The following is a 23,450-nucleotide window of genomic DNA, read 5'->3' on the forward strand; positions in this document are numbered from 1 at the left end:
TTTCACTAGAATTGATTCCCTATTGCGCCTTTGAAGATTTCTCTGCAAGCGTCTGCTTTCAGACTACGAAAGTATCCATCGGAAACTTCTGTGTTCATTTTGTCTCCCAATAGTGACCTATGGAGCGAGTGGTGATTGTGGGAGCAGGTTCGTGGCCCCCATCAAACCAAGCGACCCAGCACTAACCCTCTCAGGTCTTTACGGCCTTGTTGCCGCGAAGACTTACTTACAGGTCAAGGGTGCTTATGCAGGTAGAGATAATATCGATCCCACGGCTGAGCCGGAGACTATTCCATCGTGCTTTACGCAGGACGGTTATGATGTGAAGTATACAGAAGGGTGTCACTTACTCGTGCTCGACGCAGCCTCAGATATTGGAGGTACTTGGGCTGAGGAACGACTTTATCCGAATTTGCTCAGCCAAAATTCGTACGGCCTGTATGAGTTCAGTGATCTGTCTCTCGCCGATGTTGTCCCCAGTGAGCAAAGCGAAGGTGGCTCACGGTTTATTCCTGGTTGGAAGATCAATCGCTACTTGCACTCATGGGTCGCAAAATGGGACCTCCAAAAACACATCAAGTTGAATTCGAAGGTTCAATATTCTGAATCATGTTGATATTCGCCAGGCTAACCGGTATCAGGTCAACAGTATCAGTCGCCTCGAAACCAAGCAATGGAGCCTCAACGTTGCTATTGCAGACCGATGTCAGTCCGGTCATGAAAGAACCATCAACTTAATATGCGACAAGTTAATTTTGGCAACCGGTCTAACCTCGGTTCCGAACTTACCGAAAACGGATGGACTCGAAAGCCCCACGAAGAATTCCTCACATGTCATACACGCCAAGGATATTGGGGGCTGGTCTCGCGCGAATTTGGATTACCAGCCACTCCCCAAGCCTGATGCGATTGTGGAAAACACAAAGACACAGAAATATTGTGCGAACAAGGTACGGTCTGTTGTTGTTTATGGGGGAGCGAAATCCTCTTTTGACTTAGTTCATCTCTTCGCCACACTCCATCGAAAGGACCCTACATTGCATCTGAAGTTTACTCCGGAAAGTCATGTTGAGGTACATTGGATTATTCGAGCGAATAGCCCGGGTCCAGCATGGATGGTTCCTCCAACATCCTCTCTTCCAAATGGAGATGTTGTAGCCAGTGATAAGGCAGTAAGCACGAGGTTCATTCATTATCTGAGCCCGTGCTCTTATGAAGCACCTAAACGCCTCTCTATACAGAACTGGAAGGTGAGTAGTAATGGCTCATGGTTGGCTCGCATTTTCCACGGAAATCCCTTTGGAAGATGGTGGATGCGTTGGCTGTGGAAGTCAATAGATTGGGAGATGGAGAAATTCGCACAATATGATGTAGATGCAAAGATGCAGCTTCTTCGACCAAACAAAAGGTGGGAAATACTTCGGATCAAATACTTTCAATTTTTGACATTTTATAGTATCTTTTCCTGTGGTGCTAGTGCTGGTATTGCCAACCAACGTGATCTGTGGGACACAATCAGATCGCCAAATGTGAAGGTTTACCGGTCGACCATCCAGTCAATCTCAGAACCATTTACAAAAAACGATGGAAGGACACAACAAGGTGTCACAGTGTCAATGACCAACGGAGGAAATATTGATAACGTTGATCTTGTTCTTCATGCCACTGGGTATAAGCCGATTGTCCCAATCAAGACTACCCCATCAAGCTTTCGACTCACCCTTGGTTTGTCCGGGATTGCTGTCTCTGAGCCCCAGGAAAAGGTTGGATATAAGAGCGATAATCCTCATAATGCTATTGAGGTTCCTCTTGATGCAACTACTGAAAAACTTTGTCAATACTGGCAAACCCTTGACTCGGCGCTCGAGCCAGCGATCAAACAAAGACTGCTCGATAGTGGATGCGTTCCGCTGGAGAAATCTGCTCCATCATGGAGCGGCCCGAACAAGTTTATTCAGTACCGCCTGTTTCGTCGCATGGTTGCTCCAGAATTAGTTGCCGAGGGAGACCGTTCTTTTGCAACCCTCGGTATTGTTCTCGGTTCCACGATTGCCATCATCGCTGAGGTGCAAGCATTGTGGATTGCAGGATTTCTGACCGGGGGATTTGACAATGTCTCTACTGGTAATACATCATACCAATCTGGATCGCTCTACCTGGCGGATTTACCCAAAGAGATTATGAACCAAGAAATTTCTGAAGACTGTGTCCTTGGATCGTTAATTGGGAGTGGATTAGAGGTTGGTGCCATTGATGTGAGTAATTATTCGCTTCTCTTCTAAGGTGAGACTAACAAGCCATTGTAACAGTACAATGATTTGCTCATGCGAGACCTGGGCCTGAACCCATATCGCTTGGGTGGAGGCCGATTGAAAGAGCTGACTGGCGTGTATGAGCCTCATGTGTACGCTGGAATAGTTGAAGAGTGGCTTATTCGTCGAGAATTTTTGTATTTGTCTTCCTTGTCATGACCTTATATTGTCAATGCATTTCTTCTAGGCGGTTACCCCGTATGAACAGCCTATCCACATAAATGACCGTTTTCCATCAACAAATATATGGTTTCTTTTTTTTGAGCGACAGAGGCAATGCGCCCTGTGGAAATCACTGTTGAGTAAAAAATATAGTCCCGGAAAGGGATATTTCCTGAGTCGAGAGCGTGTTAGGGGTAAATTTAACGTGTAAATGAAGTTGTTTGTGCTTGCGTAGAGCTACGCGTATTTCGGATAAACTTAGGATTATATGAATAATCCAAAGTGATGAACTAAAATAGATATATTAAGGCACACTAGATAAACAAAAAGGATTTTGTGATTTGGGTTGGGATCTTCATGGATCTTCATCCCAGACTCTATTTAACATGGCCCCCGGGGCGGATGGCAAGCCGGAAACGAACACGATAGATGGAGACATCATTACCCAAAAAGGAAACGCTAAGACTTTGGCAACTGCACTAAGCCTTTGTAGGTAAAGTGCCATTTTCATGATTTGGGGGTCTGATTTTACTGGACCCCAAAACATCAAGGATCGGAATCCATGCGATTCTTGCTGTTTCCTATTCGACAAAAACCGGTGTTGGTTAGGCACTGGGGCCGAAAGGCGATTCCGAAACACCTAGACTAGCTGATATCTTTCAGGAAGGGAAGGTATCATTTACAAAATAAAATGAAAGCAAGTGTGCCTGGAATGGGATGCTTGGCGCATGATGGCTAGCCACATTACTGAGCGTATTGTGTTTCTTGGTGACGATCTATCCATGATCTGTAAATGAATGAACCAATCATTTCCGCTCCGGGACGGGCTTTATACCTACGCAGGTCTGGCACCGCGCCACGTAACAAATTCCCGATGAGCCCGCGATACCATTGGTTACGTTGTTTGAGATCTTACGGTCCTAAAACAGTCTAACATGGGGTGGGCCCCATCCACCTTTTTGAGGTACCTACTGCCTACCTTGGTAGATATGCAAAACGATGGAGCTAACCAAAAGGGGAAAACCCCAGATCATTGACAGTATATATACCTTGTAGCTGAAATGCCATTCATTTTCATATAATCAACAATCTAAACTCCTACAGTTATGGCTACTTCAACGACTAGCCTCATGGCATCCACCACCACGGCATCCGCCACATCCACGGCGACATGCATCAACATGGTGGCCGGTAAAAATGGGTATTTACCTCCAGATGCATGCGGAGTGAAACTTTACTATGTCCCATCTTTGGCTGCTGCCATTCTGTTCTGCGTTCTTTTTGGATTAACCACTTCGGCCCATGTAGCCCAAGCGATCATACATAAGAAAGTAGGAGACTTGAAAATGTTCCGACAAGTGCCACTGTGGCTAACATTTTGACAGAAATATGCATTGGTGATTATCTTGGGTGGCCTGTGGGAGCTCACTGCATTCGTCTTCCGCTCAATTCAAACCCACAATCAATCTTCTAACATAATCAACACTTTATACACGATGTTTTTCCTATTAGCCCCAATTTGTGAGCAAATCCTTGGACAGAGCTTGTGAATGGTCGACCACTAATTCCACACAGGGATTAACGCTTTCCTTTACATGACGCTTGGTCGCATGATCAACTTTTTTATCCCCGACCAGAAGCTTCGGGGCATCTCTGCACGCCGATTTGGAATGATCTTTGTCTGTCTTGATATTTTTGCTTTCTTCGTTCAGATGGTTGGCGCAGCTTTTACCACAGGCGAGAACACCAAAAAAGATGTGGTCCTGTTAGGAATCCACATTTACATGGGTGGCATCGGACTTCAAGAGCTTTTCATCATTGGCTTTACCGTTTTGACGATCCAACTTCACCTAACCATGATCGGAATGGAGCGCATGGGGTACCGTTCGGAGAAGATGACCAACAGCCCATTCCCGTGGCGATACCTTTTCTACACCATCTACTTTGCACTGGCAATGATCACAGTGAGTTATATGCATGTCAGTATAGATTTTTTCAAAAAAGCTGACTATTCGAAAAGGTTCGTATTATCTTCCGCCTGGCTCAATACGCCCAGGGCTACTCGACCACAAACCCTATTCTGCTTCACGAGGTATATGAATATGTCTTTGATGCTTCACCGATGCTGCTGGCTCTCTTTGCTGTGAACTTCCTTCATCCCGGTCGCGTACTCCAGGGAGAAGGTTCAAAGTTCAAGAAGATCAGCCGTGCGGAGAAGAAACAACAAAAGATTCTTAAAAAGATGCAGAAGGATCAGGCACACCAGAAGGAGGAGGCTATGAGAAGCGTTGAAGAATTTGAGATGGGACCCACTCGTGCCTATGTTTGATGATCATAATGCGGTCTCACCACGATGACAACGGCCATATTTTCTTGTTTCCTTTTGTTAACGAATTTGCTTTCTCGGCAACGTTTCTATTCTTCAAGCCAAGGTGGAATGGCTTGAGTGAAAGGTATTGATTTTACGAATACGTGGCCCTGGAGGCCAGTGTTTGAATGTGCGTTTTTTAGAGTTATTTCTTTCTTAGATGGTGTGATGGGCAATATTCAACGCTTCGCGCAATGTATGGGATTTCTTTGGACCAAAATTTTGTCGCATATTCAAGATGCAAAGTAGTTCACAAGGTTGCTATTCCATCGAGACAAGACACATTGCCTACTTAGTCATGGCTTAATAACATATATAAATCGCAAAAATTCTCTCCTAAGCGAAGTCCATAGCTGTAGATAGCTCGACACAAAGAAACGATCTGATAGCTAAAAACACCCCTTGCGCGGTTTTCTTTTTTCACCAACGAAGCACCATCTGTCTTCCTCAAGACGAATAGAAGATTTAAGACGGGATTGATGGTGTTGTGTGTGGCATTGATCAACATTCCATTGCCTTCTGCCATCCCTAGGTATGCGCCCAGCACCCACTCCTGGTTCCTGAAACCTTGGTTCGTCCCTGTGACTGGTGAAATAACTGCAGAATAGGACAATGCTCTTGTGGTCTGGTTTAGCCAGGGAGGAAAAGCCCAAAATTTGCTTCTCCTGCCCTTGAAGCAGACACAGAGCCACTGATCAGTGCCAGAGCCTGCGCGAACTGCCCAAGCGTCAAGTCCACCAACGTAGGTTAGTATGCCTTACTCTAATGTAGCCTGGAATGGGAGATTTTTGGGCGAAAAATGATAAGGCCGAGCAAGTGCTAAAGTGATAGAATGTAAGATATGTGGTTCCGCCCGGGCACCGAGATACGTATCCAAGGAGCAACCTGGTGGAAGAGCATGCCGTGGAGGCCTCGTCATTTACTAAGCCGATCCAAGCCTGTGCATTTTCCTCTCCCTTGTGTCGTAAGTTTCTATATAGAGAACCATTGCACTCCCCGAGACATTTAATCAGCACCATTTCGGCATGATTTCATCACATTCTGAGGATAATGATTCCTCATTAGGCTCAAGGGATTCTGGCGGCAGTCGGACCAGCCCACTTAGCGACAGATATCAGATACGTCCACCCGGTGCTCTACACAAGGAGTCCGCGTTGAAAGATGATATGAATGAAGAATATTTGCCTCAAGTTGATGGAGGCGTTCATGCATGGCTATTTCTTCTAGCCGCTACTATGCTGGAAGCATTAGTATGGGGTAAGTCAATCAAACCAGAAATGGAGAATGAGTGAAAGGAATTTAACAAGCATATGTCTAATCAAGGATACGCCTTCTCATTTGGCGTTTTCCAGGATTATTATAGTGTGCACGAGCCATTCAAAGAATCTAAAAACATAGCAGTGATTGGAACATGTGCTATGGTATTGTTTTCGCTCCCAGTCAAAGCTATGTTTGGTGGAATTAACAATTCAAACAGGGGATCGCATACTTACTTGCTCCTTTTACGATTATGATGATGATTTTGATTCCCCGAATCGCCCGTTGGGTTTCAACAGTGGGCATTGTAATTGTCTGTGTTTCCCTAGCACTGAGTTCATTCGCTTCCAACACCACACAACTTATTCTGGCCCAAGGGGTGGCTTATGGAATCGGTGCATGCTTCTCATATACACCATCTATTTTATATATGTCAGAATGGTTTGTAAAACGCAAAGGGTTGGCATTTGGGATCTCTCTGGTATGGAATCTATAATCAGTTTCGAAATTGCCTTTTTATATGTGTGAAAGTGACGCTAATTCTGTACACAGGCTGGATCAGGAGTCTCTGGAGTCATATTCCCTCCACTTATAGGATGGCTTCTGGGTAGATATGGAGTCGAAACGACTTTACGAGTTTCTGCCGTTACTTTGTTTATTCTGGCTGTACCGTTCCTTTACTGGCACAAGCCTCGACGGCCACCTTCCAATACACCCAGCTATGATAGACTCAACCTGAGATTTCTATACAGCAGAGAGTACAACATATACCAGCTTGGAAATACTGTCGAAGCACTGGGATTCTTCCTGCCAACAATCTATCTCCCCACCTATGCCCGCAACCTAGGGGCAAGCGAGGTGGTATGTTCGCTCACTGTCACATTGATCAATCTGTCGTGGGTCTTTAGTTCCGTTATTATGGGATTTCTCTCTGATCGCTACCATTGCACCACATGTATCCTCATTTCAACCGTTGGCACGGTTTTGGCGGTGTTTTTCCTCTGGGGATTTGCTATGAACGTTCCAATCCTCTACCTTTTTTGCGTTGCATATGGACTCCTGGCGGGCGGATATACGGCGACGTGGGCTGGAGTGGCTGAAGAAATTGGGCGGGCTAACCCAGCAGCTGATGTGAGCGTCATCTATCCATTCATGGAGTTCGGAAGAGGGCTTGGTAATTTGGTTAGTGGACCGCTTAGTGAGGCGTTGCTCAAGGCGGATAACTGGCAAGGCTCTGCATATGGCGTTTATGGGAGTGGCTATGGCACACTTGTTGTTTGTACAGGGGCCACAGCGCTACTAGGTGGCGTGTCAATTGCCGCACGGCAATTCAAGTGGGTATGACTGGTGTGCTGTAAACAAAAAGATGAACCTACGACTGAAATCAGGAGTGAAGAGAGTATCATAAAATAGCTGTTGATGGTAAATACATTATGCATTTCAATTCAAACATCAATAACCATGTCGCACACTAAAAATGCAAGTTCACAACACGAACTGCTACGCTAGTTTATTTATTTGGTGATCCAACCCCATAGACTCCAGTACCAGGGCTGAGGTACCTCGATCTCCTTCTGAAACTCGATTCGGCCAGTGTCAAGATCAGCTTCGGCAGGGGAGATGAAAGCTGAGCGTGTCCACACTTTGTGTCCGACATAAAGCACAACAAAGATGATCACACAGATATAGGCGATGAAGAAATCAGAGACATTGAAGCCACCGATGAATGAGGCGAATCCGTTGGTGATGGCAATCAGAATATTGAAAAACAGACCATACCAAGCCAGCCACGGCTGGCCAACCGCCTTATAGGGAAGATCGTCGCGTGAGATTCCCCGGGTTTTAAGTGCGCGCATGAAGGCAATGTGGCATGCGTTGATGCATGACCAGGTGATGAATCCAGCAACACTGGAGAGGTTGACGAGCCAGTTGAAGACTGTTCCTGCGTCGTTGGACACATTCATGAAAGCAAGGAGACCAAACGCAGCGGTGAATGCAACACTAACGTAGGGGACACCCTTCTTGGTAACGCGGGCGAAAAATTTGGGCGCAAATCCCTCGATAGCCAAGCCAGTCAAAACGCGGCTACCACTGTACACATTGGAGTTGGCTGCCGACAAAACAACAGTCAAAAGAACGGCATTAATCAGACTTGGTAGCACAGCAATACCGGCGAGGTCAGCCGCGATAACCATAGGCGAGGAAGAGCCGTTAGTTTGGGCTGTTGCGAGCCGGTCATTGGTGTAGGGCACAACCAAGCCAATAAAGAAGATGGTCAAAACGAAGAAAAGACCAATGCGGACAAAGGTCTTGCGAATGGCCGAGGGCACGGTTTTCTGGGGATTCTCGGTCTCTCCAGCGGCGATACCGACCAGCTCAGTTCCCTGGTAAGAGAAACCGGCTTGAATGAGCACGGCCCAGAAACCGACGAACTTGCCCAGGGACGGCGGGTTGTCAACAAGATGAGTCGCAAAAGCACCGGGTTCTTTCCAGTAGTGGAAGCCCAAGTAACCTTGTTTTCCGACGCCACAATCAACGCAAATCGCAAAGATCATGAAGCCGATGACCGTCACAACCTTGATCGTAGAGAACCAAAACTCAACTTCGCCATAAAATCCTACTGGCATGAAGTTCAAAGCCGTGATCAAGACCCAGAAGACTCCAATGAAGATCGCAATGTTCAGGTCTTCTCGCCAATATTGTATGATCGTTCCGGTGGCTGTAAGTTCGACAGCGAATGTGGAGGCCCAGTTGAACCAATAGATCCAGCCCATGGAGAAGCCAAGACTGGGGTCGATCAATCGGGCAGCGTAGGATGTGAAGGCACCGGTAATGGGGATAAAGGTTGCGACCTCACCGAGGGAGACCATGACAGAGAAGACGACTGTACCAATGAAGATATATGCGATCAGCGCACCGGCGGGGCCGGATTCCGCGAGGGCAGTACCACTCGAGATGAAGAGACCTAATAGACTTAGTATATAATTGACGATCGAAAATCCTCAACCGGTGCTTACCAGTTCCAATAGTTCCACCTATAAATCATTGTTAGTTCTAGGAAACTTCACTGAAACACTGGTAGAGACATACCAATAGCGATCATTTGCAAGTGTCTGCTCTTGAGGCGGCGCTTCAGCTGTCCGGGACCTGACTCCTCGCCATCATTTTGCTCGGTATCAGCGACCTTGATGTCCTGAGAAACCTTTTGCTCGTTGCCGAAGTCAATGCCAGAGACGTAAGAAGTCGACGAATTTCTGTTGGCTGGCGCCACCGAAGTGACGTTCCTAGGAGGCATCTTGGCCCACAGCGACCGGGGTATTTGCGGTCAAGCAAGCTTAAAGGAGCTTGAACTGGCGTCCAGAAGCGATCAGGGTATAGCACGGGAGGGAGCTCACGAGATAAGATTTTTTTTTTTTCTTAAGAGCATCTGGAGAATTTCCGCTTTCGCTTGCATAGAGTGGGTCACGCCAGGCGACCCACATACTCGACACGCGGAGACGAATTTTATTAGGTAAATCGAACCGAAAGGCAAGACAACAAGATCCACGCCAGGATACTACTTGCCAGAGCTCTAAATCGACGCCTGGATATGTATATTTACGTAGAGGCCAGATATAGCAAGAAGTTGAAGTTCATCAATAATTTAAACTGACAGCATGAGGACAATTGTATGGATCACGTGATCTCGGATCGGAGGCTCCGAAGGCGTGTCATGGAGGGAAAAAGTTAGAATTTGCCTTGACTTGACACTAACACTGAGTGGAGTCTTCTTTGTGTTTTCCACCCCACTAGAGTTGGGAGAGACTAACGCACTCAAATAAAATATTCCTATGGTCTTGTACATTAATCCCAATTGCCCACTTTGTCACACTCAGTACCACCCAGGGATCATTCAAGATCTGAGCTTATTTTCAGCACATGTAAATGCCCTTGAAGGTGGCATATAGATACAGCGAACTACTAAACACTCTTTCATGAAACCATCTTCCATTATGTCATGTTCTACAGTAACTTGAGAACTACGAAGAGATATAACCCTCCCGAGGTCGAGAGCCAGGTTAATTTCAACGATGATTGGCTGTTATATACCTACATCGTGTATCTTCGCGAATTACTCAGTTCGAATCATCGAGTCATCCAAAACCTTTGCTGCAGTACTATCGATGACCTTATTGCTTCCATTGCTACATCAGGTGCGGGGAACAACCACATTCATGCGAAGAATAGTTGACTCAGAGCCTACTGCCTACTTGAGATAACCACGTGCCCAGGTGGTTTCTCGTAAGATCACGTTTTTAATTCTTGCTGCAGACCACCCTGAGGTCTTCTACCCTATTCATATGCAGTGTATCTGTAGACCCATTCCAAGGTCCGGGATACCACCTGTAATACAGCGAACCCTTTTTTTCTTCCACTTTCGCATCTCAGATAAGGGACCTTCCAAGGTTGGATGTGCTCCGCCGTAAGACGCTGCCGGCGATTTGCACCCATGCTCGCTGCTTCACCCACTAGGCTTTTGGGCCACGGGCAGGGCTCAAAAGATACGAACAGTGTTGCCCCCTTCAGCATCCTGCCTGGATAGTTTCACTTACACTGATATCTATAGACCACAACCTCAGACAGATGTGTTAAATATGAGAGGCCTTCCAAGTATCTATGGGCGCAGGGCATAGTGCCGTTTGGCTCGGGCAAATGCCCAAGGTTCACTAAGAAATCCACGAATAGACGCTGTGCGCCACCCCCTTGAATTTGCAACTTCCGAACCCTGTATTATCTCTAAGAATATAGAGTACATGGATCGGCACCTGAGCAGAGATCAACCCGAGGTGGGTCCGTCACACATCTGTACCATACACTGTCTGCCAGCGCCGAGGCACACGGCAGTCGCCCTGAGCATACAGATCCGATCGATCGGCTTGCCGATAACACAACCGAATGGTTTTGTGGTCCCGGAAAAGCGGCAAGCCCACTCCACCTAGTGGGGTAATATATCGGCGCATAGCAAATCAGAAAGCGTAATTGTTTACCCATCTAGTTCAGCTGATACGGTATGTGAAATTTGTAAAATATTGGTCAGGCAATGGGTTGATCTACGCATGATTGTTTTAATCGTGGACTTTATTTAAAGAATGGAGCCCACCCTTCCGCCCTGCACTCTATTCAGTCCACTACCGGTTTAACAATTTGTCGCATTCATCATGTCTCCAGCGGAGAAAGGCTCTCCCGAGGCGCCAAGACCACAACACATCCCCTATTGGCGCATCCTGACCGACCAGGGCGTTTGCACACCCGAAGTAATCGATTATCCCTACGCTGGCGCAGGTACCGAAGATTCGCCTTTTGTTGTTGAATGGATCCCCGATGACCCTCGCAACCCTATGCAATTTTCCACTGGCCTAAAATGGACATATACTATTTTGGTCGCATTTGCAACACTCGCAGTCTCGCTATCGTCCTCGGCATATGCAGGTGGAATTAATGAAGTGCTTACAGATTTGCATGTGGGCGAAGAAGTCGCCACGCTGGGAGTGAGCTTGTTTGTCTTGGGATTTGCTGTCGGCCCTCTGCTTTGGGCCCCTATGAGTGAGCTTGTTGGACGTCAGATAGTCTTTCTGATCACCTTCTTCTCACTCGCTGCATTCTGCGCTGGCGCAGCCGGCGCTCAGCATGCATATTCCCTTATCATCCTCCGCTTCTTTGCCGGTTCCTTTGGCTCATCCCCTTTTACCAACGCTGGTGGTGTCATTGCTGATATCTTCCCTGCCGAGAAGCGTGGGTTGGCCACGAGTCTCTTTGCTGGAGCACCATTCCTCGGACCTACCCTCGGACCTGTTATTGGAGGTTTCCTGAGCGAGAACGCTGGTTGGCGATGGGTGCAGGGATTCTTGGCGGTCTTCACAGGTTTGATTTGGATATTGGGAAGTCTTATCGTTCCAGAGACATACGCCCCGGTTTTGCTCCGTAAGCGGGCAGAGCGCTTGTCTGAAATAACCGGAAAGGTTTATCGCAGCAAGCTGGATATCGATCGCGGAAAGGTTTCTGCCCGGGACGCTTTCACCACTGCTCTCAAACGACCATGGATCCTTCTATTCGCCGAGCCTATTGTATTTTTGCTCTCTCTTTACATGGCGATCGTGTATGGCACATTATACATGCTTTTCGATGCCTTTCCCATTGTCTTCCAGGAGATAAGAGGATGGAGTGAAGGAGTCGGCAGCTTGCCGTTCCTCTCTGTGATGATCGGAATGATGATCGCCGTCGGTCTGAACATGTACGACAACAAACGCTACATTCGCATCCACATCAAACACAACGGATTCGCACCTCCTGAAGCACGCCTGCCGCCAACAATGCTCGGTGGTATAGCTATTCCTATCGGCTTGTTCTGGTTTGCATGGACGAACTACCCGTCAATCCCATGGATTGTCTGTGTGCTCGCTACCGCGCCCTTTGGTTTCGGCATGGTATTTGTCTTCTTGGGAATCATGAACTATCTCATCGATGCGTACACAATCTACGCAGCATCTGTCCTTGCCGCAAATTCGATTATCCGATCTTGCTTTGGTGCCGGATTCCCTCTCTTCACGACATACATGTACAACAATCTGGGAATCCACTGGGCATCGTGTGTGCCCGCCTTCCTTTCGCTAGCCTGTGTCCCTTTCCCATTCATTTTCTATCGTTATGGACCTGCTATTCGGCGCAAGTGCAAGTACGCTGCTGAGGCAGATGACTTCATGCGTGCATTGAACCGGAAGGCCAACGAAACAAGCGAGGTGGAAGAGACCGAAGGAGTCGCAGATGAAAACTCGGAGAAGCAGGCCGCAGAGCCCGTGAGAGTTTCGGTGGATAATCAGTCGTCGATGTCTTCCCGTACATCGCTTGAGCGCATCGAAACATATGAGGCGAATCCATTCGATATCGATCGTGTGAACACGCGCAACTCTGCTATCACACAACAATCGAACTCAGCCCAAGGTCGCGTATCAAAATTCTTTGGCTTCGGCCGCAAGTGAGACTTGTACGCTCATCTCAGATTCACTATTGAATCGCCAAAAGTTTAAACCCGCGCGCCGGTTTCTCGTTCTCCTCAGGTTATGATTTGTGATACCATATTAAATACCCCCATCCTGATTGAAGATAATGTATAAACATTTTACATAATAATAATTTGACGCCAGTATGATCTTGCTCCTAAAAGTTTGCTGCCTCAGGAAGCCTTTCGGGTGTGTCATCCCGGTATTCACTTGTAATCAAATGCTTGAAGGAAGGCGACCACTCCACTCGAGGTGTAAGGATGTCCAAGTCCCAAAGCTCAGAGAGGGTTTTTAGAATAGAAGTGTGGGTAAAGTCGCTGTCTCCATCAGGTTTGTTTTGAATAAGACCTTTTCCAACCCAAGGAGAAATAAGAACTGTGGGAACACGCACGCCCAGACGATCAAAGTGGAATGTATAGTCACCGCCGTCAGCAGCTCTTTCAGTGTATGTCAGGCTGTCACCGGCGGGCACTTTCATCGGAGGGGGCACATGATCCGCAAATCCACCATGCTCGTCCCACGTCAGAATGAACAGTGTCTCATTCCATTGAGGCGAGTTCCGTAGTGCTTCGTAAATGCCCTTGATATAGTTCTCACCCATATTGATGGGAGAAGGTGGGTGCATTGAAGTATAGTGGCAGCATTCGGGGTTGATCCATGTGAACGGCGGCAATTCACCATTGGCTGCATCTTGATAAAAGTTCTCAATCGGTTTCACACTTGTCTTGCTTGTGATAGACTTTGCGGTCCATTCGTAAAACATTGCGTCGGGCAAAAATTGTGGACTCGATCTTGTTGATTCCTCGTAGTTTGTCCAGCTGATTCCTTTTTCTGACAATTGTTGGAAAATTGATCTTTGTGGCATTTCTGATCTGAGGAAGGCTTCATCGTTTCTGCCATGCCCGTAGGAGGTACCCGATGTGAGATATGCTCTGTTAGGGTTGGTAGGCCCGGGAACGGCGGCGAACCATCGATCAAAGAGAACATAGTTCTCGGCGATCGCATTGAAGACGGGAATATGCTCGGGTGTAAAATAATCGATGACCTCAGCCGCACGTTCGCGTTCGAGTAGATCGATCATTTCTGGTGACATTCCTCGTGTTTCATCATGTTGTATTGCAGGTCTGCTAGGCCTGTCCAACTCCTGTTGTTTTTGCAAGCGCTCCAGTCGGTAGGAAAGTCGTTGCTCCGTGATAAAACCATTCATGGACGATTCTGCGAGCGCAGGAGGGTGATATGATCCGAAAATCTGCATATTAATACCAGAAATGCTGTGATTGGGATCATCGGCAGCGATGTTCTGTGCGGTATTGGCCGCGCAAACTTGGCGGGATGTGTCGGGCATGGATATATTTGCTGGATTGCAATATTTTCGATTCACTAAGCCATCGATGCTGCTATTATAGGTAAGACCACCGGCAAAGTGGTCAAAAGAGAGGTTTTCTTGGACGAGCACGACAACATTCTTGATCGCACTGCGCAGCTTACTGAGCTGTTCGGCCTCGTCGAACGATAACGGCTCCTGATATGCGGCCGCCCCGAGGGCGAGCGCAAGCAACGGTATTAGTCGAGCCATGACGGATAGTGTGAAGCAAAGTGCCTGGAAGAACTTTTCATTTTCTCAAAAGAGAGAAGAGACCAAAAAGATCCCAGATGCCCTGGGCCAAATCCTTTGCTCCGGTCGCAACGGCGTATCATATGTGCGGATCCCTTGATTCCCCCTCATTTTCCAGGGTTGCTCCACTCGATCCACTCGATCATGCCAACATGGTCACCCCTTGACCGATCATTGGCTACAGTAAGATCAGGGATGCCCGATCCATAGCGAATAAAGATAGCCTCACTATAAAGAAAAACCCGTCCAGTCTGTTGTACCGTAGACACGACCTGGTTTTTAATGAGATAGCTTGGAGCTGATCAAAAGTCGGATAAAAATGTAAAGCAATCTATCGAGCGACAAATGTGGATTTGAATACTTTAAGAATTACATACAATATCATTCACAAGTATGTAGGGGCAAATCCCGCAGCTTAGGGAAGCATAAATGTTTGCCTTGTTGCCGTGTCGCCTTGCTGCCTGGAGCGAGCTCTTGCCTCAGGCTTCAGGGTGACTCAGCACAAACTGCCGACTGCCGCTCATTGATTCCATCAAATCATCATCCGGACAGCGGCCCCACCACGACGAATCCTTGGGTGTTTCCCCCTTTTAAAGCCTCCTCACCTGCGCTGATTTCTCCGATTTCCGGCAGATAGACATCACGAGCAAATTGCTCACGTTCGATGGGGTTTTATATCGGGCGAACGAAGGCCGATCCCAATGGACTTAGACTATCGGAATATGCTGGCACCGAGTGGCCTACCTTTGATTCCCCAAAGCGACTTTCGGTCCCCCAGTCTTCCCCGCCCGACCCCGGGCATTAATTTCATGCAGAGAAGCCCGGAATCAGGCGAGATGGAGAGGACCCCGCCTGTCACGGGCAAGCGCCGAGGTGGAAGCCGGAAGGCCTGTAATGAGTGTAAGCAACAGAAGGTGAGCCACATGCCATTTCTCCGACCCTCGTTCCACTTCCCCAAATAGACGTGCCCACATCGCCCCCTATACCCAATACTGCTCTGGTGCCATACTGATATTTCCGCGACCATAATCAGCTACGATGTGACATTGTACAAACTCCTGCCGCGGCATGCTCACGCTGCCGCAGGCTAGGCATTGATTGCAAAGTTGAACAATCCTTTAAACGTATTTCCAAGCGAAGGTAAAATGTCTTTTAGGCCTCCCCAACTATGGATTTCACTAAACAATGCCTAGACGCAATGCGGAAATGGAAAAAGAAATTGCTGATCTCCGTCGTCGACTTGAAACCAATCCTGAACATGAGCAGACTGGTGAACATCATACAGGTGATGAGATGTCACAGACTTCAGAAGAAGGTTTCCGCCGGCGTGAATCTTCCGCGATCGATCGGTCACGCCCGGTGTCCGTTCCAGTAGAGAACCATCCTTCTATCTCAACGCCTCTCACGATGCATAGATCTGGCTCTATCATATCACAAGACGAAAATACACCATGGAGACTCGAAGATGTTACCCTATCAAGAGCGCGCGTGGCGCGGTTATTTGAACAGTATGTTTCTCATATAAAGCGGGTTATGATACCAAGCTAACTCTCATATCAAGATACTTCAAGTATTATCATCCATTTCTTCCGCTTCTGAATCTGCCAAAGCCCCCCGAGGTCTATCTTGGTCGTTGTCCTTTGCTGGCGTGGACGATTGTATGTGTGGCTAGTCGACGATCCCCGTCTGATCCAGGTCTTTTGAGTGCATTGTCAGGGCCATTTAGCCGTCTTTTGTGGTCGACCATCACCAATGTCCCCCAAGATTATCGAGTAGTCAAAGCACTGTGTGTATTATGCACATGGCCTCTTCCCACCACAAGTCAACGGACCGATGCTACATTTATGCTTAGTGGTCTGATGATGCAGATTGCCATGCAGTTGGGCTTGCACCGCCCAGTTCAGGCTGAAGAGTTCACGACATTCCAGATGGGTGCTCAAGGCGAAGCACTCAAGGATCGCTTGCACACGTGGATTATCTGCAACATGGTCGCCCAGAAGTATGTATTCCCCGCCATCTTGGCACAAGGAAAAGCATTCTCTTTTTTTCTTTTTTTTTTTCCTTTGGCTAATTGTATGAAAGCGTTGCGACTGGTTACGGACAACCCCCAAGCACAATGTACGACTGGGCTCTTGAGCCTGGTTCCTTGAAGGACGCTGATTATCATCTGCCCCCCGAACTTGCTATTCGGTTGCGTATTGAAAAGTTCTGTGATCGGGTGACCAAAGCTCTCTATAGTAGCAAGCCTGATCCTGGTGAATTCACCAGTAGGGAGAAGCTTGTAGTTGTCCAGATACTCGAGAGTGAACTGAGAGATATGGAAGTTGAGTTTGGACAGGAAATCTCTGGTAGGATTCCGGCGGCTTCGACGTGTCCCACAACCCAGCTAACATTCCAAAAGCAATTAACATGATTCACCTACGTGCGGCCGAGCTACATTTCCGGTATTTTGTTTTCCTGGGCTCTAGCGCACAGAGCGACAATCTTGCCAAGCTTTTCATCGCAACTACTTCGTTTTTGGGACGGGTTTTCGACCTTGAAACTGACCCGAGCGAGCCTATTGGTCATTCGACCAATTACATTCTTCAAATGATTGTTTCCGCTGCCTTTGCTTTGATGAAGCTTTTGAAGAGCAGCTTCAACAGACACATTGACTTCAATCACGGAAAGTTGTTATTCAATGGCGCTATCTCGGCTATTCGCCGGATCAGCGTCATGGATCACGATCGACCTATCCGCCTTGCTGACATTCTTGCTCAAATGTGGAATGCAACTGGCCCAGAGCCAGCTGGGGAAGATGGCCTTCAACTGAAGGTTCGCTGCCGGATGAGTATGAGCCATGTCTACGATACTGTATGGCGCTGGCGACAGCGGTTCCGTCCAGTGAAGAGCATGGAAGAAATGCAAGGTAGGCTACCCATTTAGGTTTGAGTAGTTCAATAGTTCATGCTGACACTTAAATTTTACAGCGGCTGCCGCTGCGGCAAATATGGACATCACCACGGCACCGGGACCCATGGCCCGGCAACAGGAAATTTCCCTCGAAGACCCATCATTGATGTTACCAGCTCAGTTTGATGAGAGCGGGGCTTTTTTCAGCGAGGCTGGTTTCTCTGAAGTTTTCGACTCTCTCAACTGGGTTTTCGAGGGCATCCCGGACTCATTTGTCGCCCCGCCCGTCTTATAATGTTGACCTAGTGACATCTTCTTTCTTAGTATTTTGTGCTACTGCGGATTTTCATTGCTGTCTTATATCGACTATAGACGGTTATTTTCAGCGATTTGTTTACCAGAGATACCATGCAAATAAAAGTGATTTATTGTCTCGAATATGCTGCAATATTGTCTTAAGCAAAATTGGTGGGCGAGACCATCAAATTTTAGCCTTCAACTTCTCCTCGTTGTCCAGCTGCTTTTTCTTTGGTCCTATAAATCCGAAAATGTATGCAGCTATCTTGCGCATCTGGATCTCTTCTGCCCCCTCGGTGATCCGGTACCGTCTGAAATGTCGATAAATGTGCTCAAAAGGGTAATGGCGTGAGTACCCATCCCCACCGTGAATCTATTCAGTCAGCCTTTTCCACCAAACAGCGCGAAGATAATTGGAGACTGACCTGAATCGCTTTATCAGAAGCCTGACAGCATAACCTATTCGCCCAGAAATTACACATCGACACCTGGTCACTCAGGTTGCGCTCGATTTCAACCCATGGTGGCACTTTGTTTCCTGATACCCGACTTGACGCAACAAGACGATCCATTTCCCAGCTTGTCTTGAGTATGAACAGTCGCAACATTTCTACCTGAGTCATGAGCTCCACCACCGGGAATTGAATTGCTTGGTTATCCGCCAGCGTTTTACCTTCTCCCCATATCTTGCGTTCGCGAGCGCGTATGATGCTTCTTTCTAGACAAAATCGCGCAGCACCACAGGCACTAGCCGCCTGTCGGACACGATTTTCATGCACAAACGTTTGCGCAATGGCCAAACCATTGTCCAAGGATCCTAACATGGCAGTCTCTGGCACCCAGACACGATCCAGCTCAACCGTTGCATGATCCGTCGGCATATTCATTGTCCATTCATAACTTAGGATCCGAACCCCATGTGTATCCCGTGGAACCAAAAAGGCAGTAATACCCTTGGCAGATCCGGGTGAGCCAGACGTACGTGCAAAGATAATGAGATGAGTACAATTATGCGCACCGGTTTGCCACTTCTTCATTCCGGTAATCTCGAAGCCGCCACGGTCGCGATGAGCTATAGTCGACATGAAGGTAGCGTCACTCCCGTGGTCCGGCTCTGTCAGACCAAAGGTTGTTCGAAACTCGCCGCGCAAGCGAGCTGGAATCAAAGTGCGGCGCTGCTCTTCGCTGCCAAAATGGTGGATCATATAGATATCAGGGAAATTTCCCACGATGCTATGCTCATTTTGCAAGTCATTTGCCAATCCGAGCCCGCCTCCATATGCCGGATGTGAGGCTAGGTGGTATCGAATTGCTGACATCCAAACATTCGTATTGGGATGCTCTTCGCCCCCATATTCTTTGGGGAGTGCGAAACGATAAAGGCCTGCCTCATCGCTCAGATTACGGGCTTGACTCAGCAGCGCCTCCCATTCTGGGCGCGGATTGCCTTTATTGTCCCAGTCTGTTCGAGAATGCTCTCGTCTATGGTCGAAGAACCGGTTGTTGTCATTAGAATGCTGGAGGGGAAGAATTGTGGAATTGATAAAAGAATCTATGAGTTCAAGGTGAGACTTTAATTCAGCTGGTAAATCAAAATTCATATCGCTGTCCACAAGAAGGATTCTTTCTGTCGCGGTTTGATGATGATACTTTCACGGTGTATCTCCACATACAAAGTAGCCAGTGTCGACTTCCCCGCATTCTCGCTGGGCGGACCTCGGCTTACACCCCTCTCCATCTCAGCATCTATGCTAGTGTTTATGCGAGCGCGTGAGTTTCTTGGTGAGCAAAGTAGGTAGCGATTAGTACTAGGAGAATATTGATCGCATATTTGCTTTGGCCAATCCACGCTTCCTGCGGAGTCATTCGATAAATTAGTCTAAAAACGGGCTGTTACCCTGAATAGCCTGCAGCCCCTGGTCAATCATGATTTGGGCTATAGGGGCAGGTTATCATGCACAACATTTGGAATTTCCTTCGGCCCAATGAAAGCAATGGCAACAAGCGAGAATCAGTGCTAGCGTAAACTGTTTTCTAGCAGTGACTGCCATTCTCTTCAATATTGGAAGGAAGTCGTGTCAAAGACCTCATATACAAGATAGTACATGGCAACTGGATATGTGGGCTTTCTTAGCCAGGATTTATGGCACTGCTACGTGTTTATTTGCACCTAATCAAGTGATTCGCCTCATTTCGCTTTCCTGCAGCAGAGCGCCGACCACACTTATGTGCCGAAGGAACTCAAAGGGGCGAACTGGATAACAAATGCTTCTGGACATGTTTCAGCCGTCAATCTGCAACATCATTTTCAAATCTTGTCAAGTCTATAATGGCAAAAGACTGTGATACAGCATCTAGGCAGGAATAGCAACGTAAAAAAGCTCGTTTGGGCGTTTCCGACGAGTTGGTACCAAGTATCAAAACAAACTATTCACGAACCTAACCATGGCACAGGCCCACGTTTGCGCCATGGCTAGCTCACGTTGCACGCGGGTAGACAGTACAAGGTTGAAGAGGGCCCAATCAACGTGCTCTACGGTATAGTTAATGCAAGAGGCGTTTCACGAGAACCAGGATATCTAATCTTATACCCTGTGTCACACGCGCAAGTGAAATGAGCCCATCAGGAACCCATAGAATTGGAAGAACTGCGTTATCTGCCAAGCGATCTATTTGCGCCTTGACCTATTTTTGTCCTCGACGCTCATTTCGCCGTTTGGGCTAAAGCTACAGGCGCAGTACAACTCAAGTACCGCGGTTGGTTCGGAATTTTCAAAACGACGGCGTAAGGGCAGTGGCGTATACTAGATGGGCGATCTAGCAGGTCAACCCACAACAGAGTTTCCAGCACCATCCCTGGTCGGTTCTGATTTGAATTTTTCCGGCTGCCTGGGATATATGTACGACTTCAGCGGCTATTCCCAAACCAAACCCCTGGGCTCTCTACAATGTGTTGTCAGTGCTTTCTTGTCATACAGGAACTCACATGGTATCCCTGATAAATTGAACCTGTCATAATGGCCTGAGTTGGTCTTCTCCATAACATCAGTTTTGCTTTTGTTTCCCGTTCATATGAGAAAACCACTTGTCCTTGTGTATCCACCCTCAGGGCTTCTTTACATGCGTTGCTTTGTGTAATACTTTGAAGAATAGGTTCCTGTCAAAATTTGTCATCTGTGTTCTGGTGGGGACTCGATATGCATCCGCCTTCGTAGATGCTGATAGGTTACAAATATTATTCGCGTAACCGTATTTCACGCTTTGTTCAGTTTCTCCTGTCTTTCAGTCGAATGGAAAGAAGATATTTCAAGATTTTCAAAGAACAGTTAAACTTATCGCACGTAACGTTCAACGAGGAAGCGCTTCTAAACAAGCGGAGAATTTGTTCTGGCCCCGCCATTGACACATGTTGAGAGACCCAGTACCGTGGCCATGTATTTCAAACACAGCTAGGTAAACATCTGCTAGCCCTCTCTCTTGGTCTAATCTACAAGTAGATCATATTCAAATTGGTCATGTCTGAAGTATATGGCGGAGGATCGGTACTTCTTATGAATTTCAAGGTTGTCACGAAGGTGCATATTCCGCCACATCTAGTTACCTACATATACTTGACGCCTGTGCAGTACTATCCCCAAACAACAGTTGACCTATTCTGAGTTTTCAATCAAGATGCATCCAGCTCTTAATTATCGACAATCTCGAAGGTCAGCTTGCGATAGATGTCGCGGATTCAAATTACGCTGTGAACGTGATCATGTGAATGGCAGATCATGCGAAAGATGTCTCAAAGCTCAGGTCGTGTGTACGACAAGTGTCAACCACCCTTCTTCAAACTATTTATCTTCAAAAAGCGGTCATTGCTCTTACCCAGAGGGCCCAGATCCAAGGTTCATGGGCTCCGAGCGACATTCTATTCCTATTCTGCACAAATCTTTCAACTCGAAAGTGAAAAAGCCTGCTTCATCCGGAAGCTTCCATAAGTCTGACCACCCGAAATACGACAGCTGGGCATATTCAGAGAGCTTTTTACCTTGGAATACTGAGATTCTACCCCCTTTTACAGGGGATATGGGATTTCAGGCCGCTGCCTACCCTTCTACGCCATTTCAACTCGATCATTGGAATGAGCAGCAGCTATCCTGGGCTACCGGCGTTTATCCTATGGTGAGCATTTAGCAATACCTTTGAGAGGGATAAATCACTAATCTGGTTATGAGCAGCCTCCAGTCGACGACATCTTTTTCGAGCCTGACTGTCGCATGGATCATCAGCCTTTGGCGTCCCATACACTCGTAATGGACCCTTCCTTCAATTTTGAAGATGAATCTCACATCAGTGCTACGTCGTCTATGCCATCGGATCCCCCAGCACTCTTGAACACGGGGCCCCCATCCCTCGTGGACAGTCATTGGGATGTTCCGTGGGACAGAATCTCCTCCGTCGCTGAGAATGAGAAGCAAGGGTCTTCTGGCACAATTGAATTGACCTCAACAAACAATTACGACTTGCGCAAAAGGCTCCTCAAGCTCAACTTGGAGATGATCGATGATCTCGAGCTATTGGAGTCTGGGTCTGATATCTCGCAGCCCTCAGCCTTTCTTGGCGATATCATGAACTCGCCGGGGGGAAAGCTCGAGATCCCCATCTTTCGCATGCTCGACCATTCTACAAAATTCTTAGAGATCCTTCAATCTGGGATTGGCGCATCGGAAGACTCCTTAAATCTCATTCCAAGTATTGAGTTTTCAAACGCAGAACCAAATATGTTTGAGGATGCGAGGGCGTTCCCACAAGGCGTGGAGAAAAGAATTGAATCTACATCATCGTCTCATGATTCATGCCAACGCACGATCAAGCCACCCTCATCAGATCAAACGACAAATTCATCACCGCCAGAATATGATGTATCCACTTCCATGGGAATGCTTACAGCTTACTGCCATCTTATTCGCGTATATCGTGCTATATTTAGCCAGCTCTATCAACTCTTTCTTCTCGTTCCACCCGCCGACGCTGCTGCATTCCTTCTGCTGCCAAGCTCTCAGCACGGTCAATTCCAAATGGAGAGAAGCCTCACAGTAGAAGTTCAAGTCTGGATTGACATGAGCACTAATATGTTGGCAAAAATTGAACGGGCTCTGGGAATGCCTTGCAGTGACGTGGATGGATGTACGGGTCCTGTTGCGTCTGTTTTAGCAAATGGCCCCTTGAGTTCCGTGCGAGACCATATTATGACCCAAGAACAAATCGAGGGTGGGATCCCTTTGAAAGAGACAATGAGTTGTTTGCGAAAACTTGTGAATGATTCAGTCTGTGTATGATAACTTTTTGTCCGGGCTCTCTTCAAAGGGTTTGTGGTGGTGTGACAAGGGATGTACTGCCATTTGATTTCTGTCCAACATGGGCGCCAAGCACAAGAATATTTAATGAGTGGTATAAGTAAACTGGTCCACAGTGGACACATGATAAGTCTACTTGGTATGCTTCTTGGTTGGATTTACTAGTAA

The 23,450-nt window shown here is 47.4% G+C and overlaps 9 protein-coding genes across 9 annotated transcripts; 6 read left to right on the forward strand and 3 right to left on the reverse strand.

The window, feature by feature from the left end:
- Positions 1 to 119: 119 nt before the first annotated feature.
- N7484_004681 (uncharacterized protein) lies at positions 120 to 2,471 on the forward strand (the record flags this gene model as incomplete). The annotated part of the gene is made up of 6 exons (XM_057115101.1): positions 120 to 147; positions 195 to 592; positions 642 to 1,172; positions 1,242 to 1,408; positions 1,457 to 2,255; positions 2,310 to 2,471. The coding sequence occupies 6 exons, from the start codon at positions 120 to 122 to the stop codon at positions 2,469 to 2,471; spliced, it is 2,085 nt and encodes a 694-aa protein (XP_056975241.1).
- Positions 2,472 to 3,580: 1,109 nt separating this feature from the next.
- N7484_004682 (RTA1 domain-containing protein) lies at positions 3,581 to 4,803 on the forward strand (the record flags this gene model as incomplete). Its single annotated transcript, XM_057115102.1, has 4 exons — positions 3,581 to 3,805; positions 3,860 to 3,995; positions 4,050 to 4,438; positions 4,495 to 4,803. The coding sequence occupies 4 exons, from the start codon at positions 3,581 to 3,583 to the stop codon at positions 4,801 to 4,803; spliced, it is 1,059 nt and encodes a 352-aa protein (XP_056975242.1).
- A 1,064-nt stretch (positions 4,804 to 5,867) lies between these two features.
- N7484_004683 (uncharacterized protein) lies at positions 5,868 to 7,443 on the forward strand (the record flags this gene model as incomplete). The annotated part of the gene is made up of 4 exons (XM_057115103.1): positions 5,868 to 6,099; positions 6,166 to 6,263; positions 6,320 to 6,580; positions 6,652 to 7,443. The coding sequence occupies 4 exons, from the start codon at positions 5,868 to 5,870 to the stop codon at positions 7,441 to 7,443; spliced, it is 1,383 nt and encodes a 460-aa protein (XP_056975243.1).
- A 170-nt stretch (positions 7,444 to 7,613) lies between these two features.
- N7484_004684 (uncharacterized protein) lies at positions 7,614 to 9,394 on the reverse strand (the record flags this gene model as incomplete). Its single annotated transcript, XM_057115104.1, has 3 exons — positions 7,614 to 9,064; positions 9,117 to 9,134; positions 9,190 to 9,394. The coding sequence occupies 3 exons, from the start codon at positions 9,392 to 9,394 to the stop codon at positions 7,614 to 7,616; spliced, it is 1,674 nt and encodes a 557-aa protein (XP_056975244.1).
- Positions 9,395 to 11,297: 1,903 nt separating this feature from the next.
- N7484_004685 (MFS transporter) lies at positions 11,298 to 13,115 on the forward strand (the record flags this gene model as incomplete). Its single annotated transcript, XM_057115105.1, has 1 exon — positions 11,298 to 13,115. The coding sequence occupies one exon, from the start codon at positions 11,298 to 11,300 to the stop codon at positions 13,113 to 13,115; it is 1,818 nt and encodes a 605-aa protein (XP_056975245.1).
- Positions 13,116 to 13,293: 178 nt separating this feature from the next.
- Positions 13,294 to 14,712, reverse strand: N7484_004686 (uncharacterized protein; the record flags this gene model as incomplete). The annotated part of the gene is made up of 1 exon (XM_057115106.1): positions 13,294 to 14,712. The coding sequence occupies one exon, from the start codon at positions 14,710 to 14,712 to the stop codon at positions 13,294 to 13,296; it is 1,419 nt and encodes a 472-aa protein (XP_056975246.1).
- Positions 14,713 to 15,452: 740 nt separating this feature from the next.
- On the forward strand, positions 15,453 to 17,938 carry N7484_004687 (transcription factor domain-containing protein; the record flags this gene model as incomplete). Its single annotated transcript, XM_057115107.1, has 7 exons — positions 15,453 to 15,665; positions 15,785 to 15,891; positions 15,945 to 16,259; positions 16,313 to 16,750; positions 16,834 to 17,099; positions 17,153 to 17,659; positions 17,721 to 17,938. The coding sequence occupies 7 exons, from the start codon at positions 15,453 to 15,455 to the stop codon at positions 17,936 to 17,938; spliced, it is 2,064 nt and encodes a 687-aa protein (XP_056975247.1).
- A 186-nt stretch (positions 17,939 to 18,124) lies between these two features.
- Positions 18,125 to 19,541, reverse strand: N7484_004688 (acyl-CoA dehydrogenase family protein; the record flags this gene model as incomplete). Its single annotated transcript, XM_057115108.1, has 2 exons — positions 18,125 to 18,313; positions 18,366 to 19,541. 2 exons carry the CDS (start codon positions 19,539 to 19,541, stop codon positions 18,125 to 18,127), a joined length of 1,365 nt encoding a protein of 454 aa, XP_056975248.1.
- A 2,071-nt stretch (positions 19,542 to 21,612) lies between these two features.
- N7484_004689 (Zn(II)2Cys6 transcription factor domain-containing protein) lies at positions 21,613 to 23,264 on the forward strand (the record flags this gene model as incomplete). Its single annotated transcript, XM_057115109.1, has 2 exons — positions 21,613 to 22,107; positions 22,164 to 23,264. The coding sequence occupies 2 exons, from the start codon at positions 21,613 to 21,615 to the stop codon at positions 23,262 to 23,264; spliced, it is 1,596 nt and encodes a 531-aa protein (XP_056975249.1).
- Positions 23,265 to 23,450: the final 186 nt, after the last annotated feature.

Source organism: Penicillium longicatenatum (genome assembly GCF_028827895.1).
Source record: "Penicillium longicatenatum strain IBT 33135 chromosome Unknown contig_2_segment0_segment0, whole genome shotgun sequence".
Lineage (NCBI taxonomy): Eukaryota > Fungi > Ascomycota > Eurotiomycetes > Eurotiales > Aspergillaceae > Penicillium > Penicillium longicatenatum.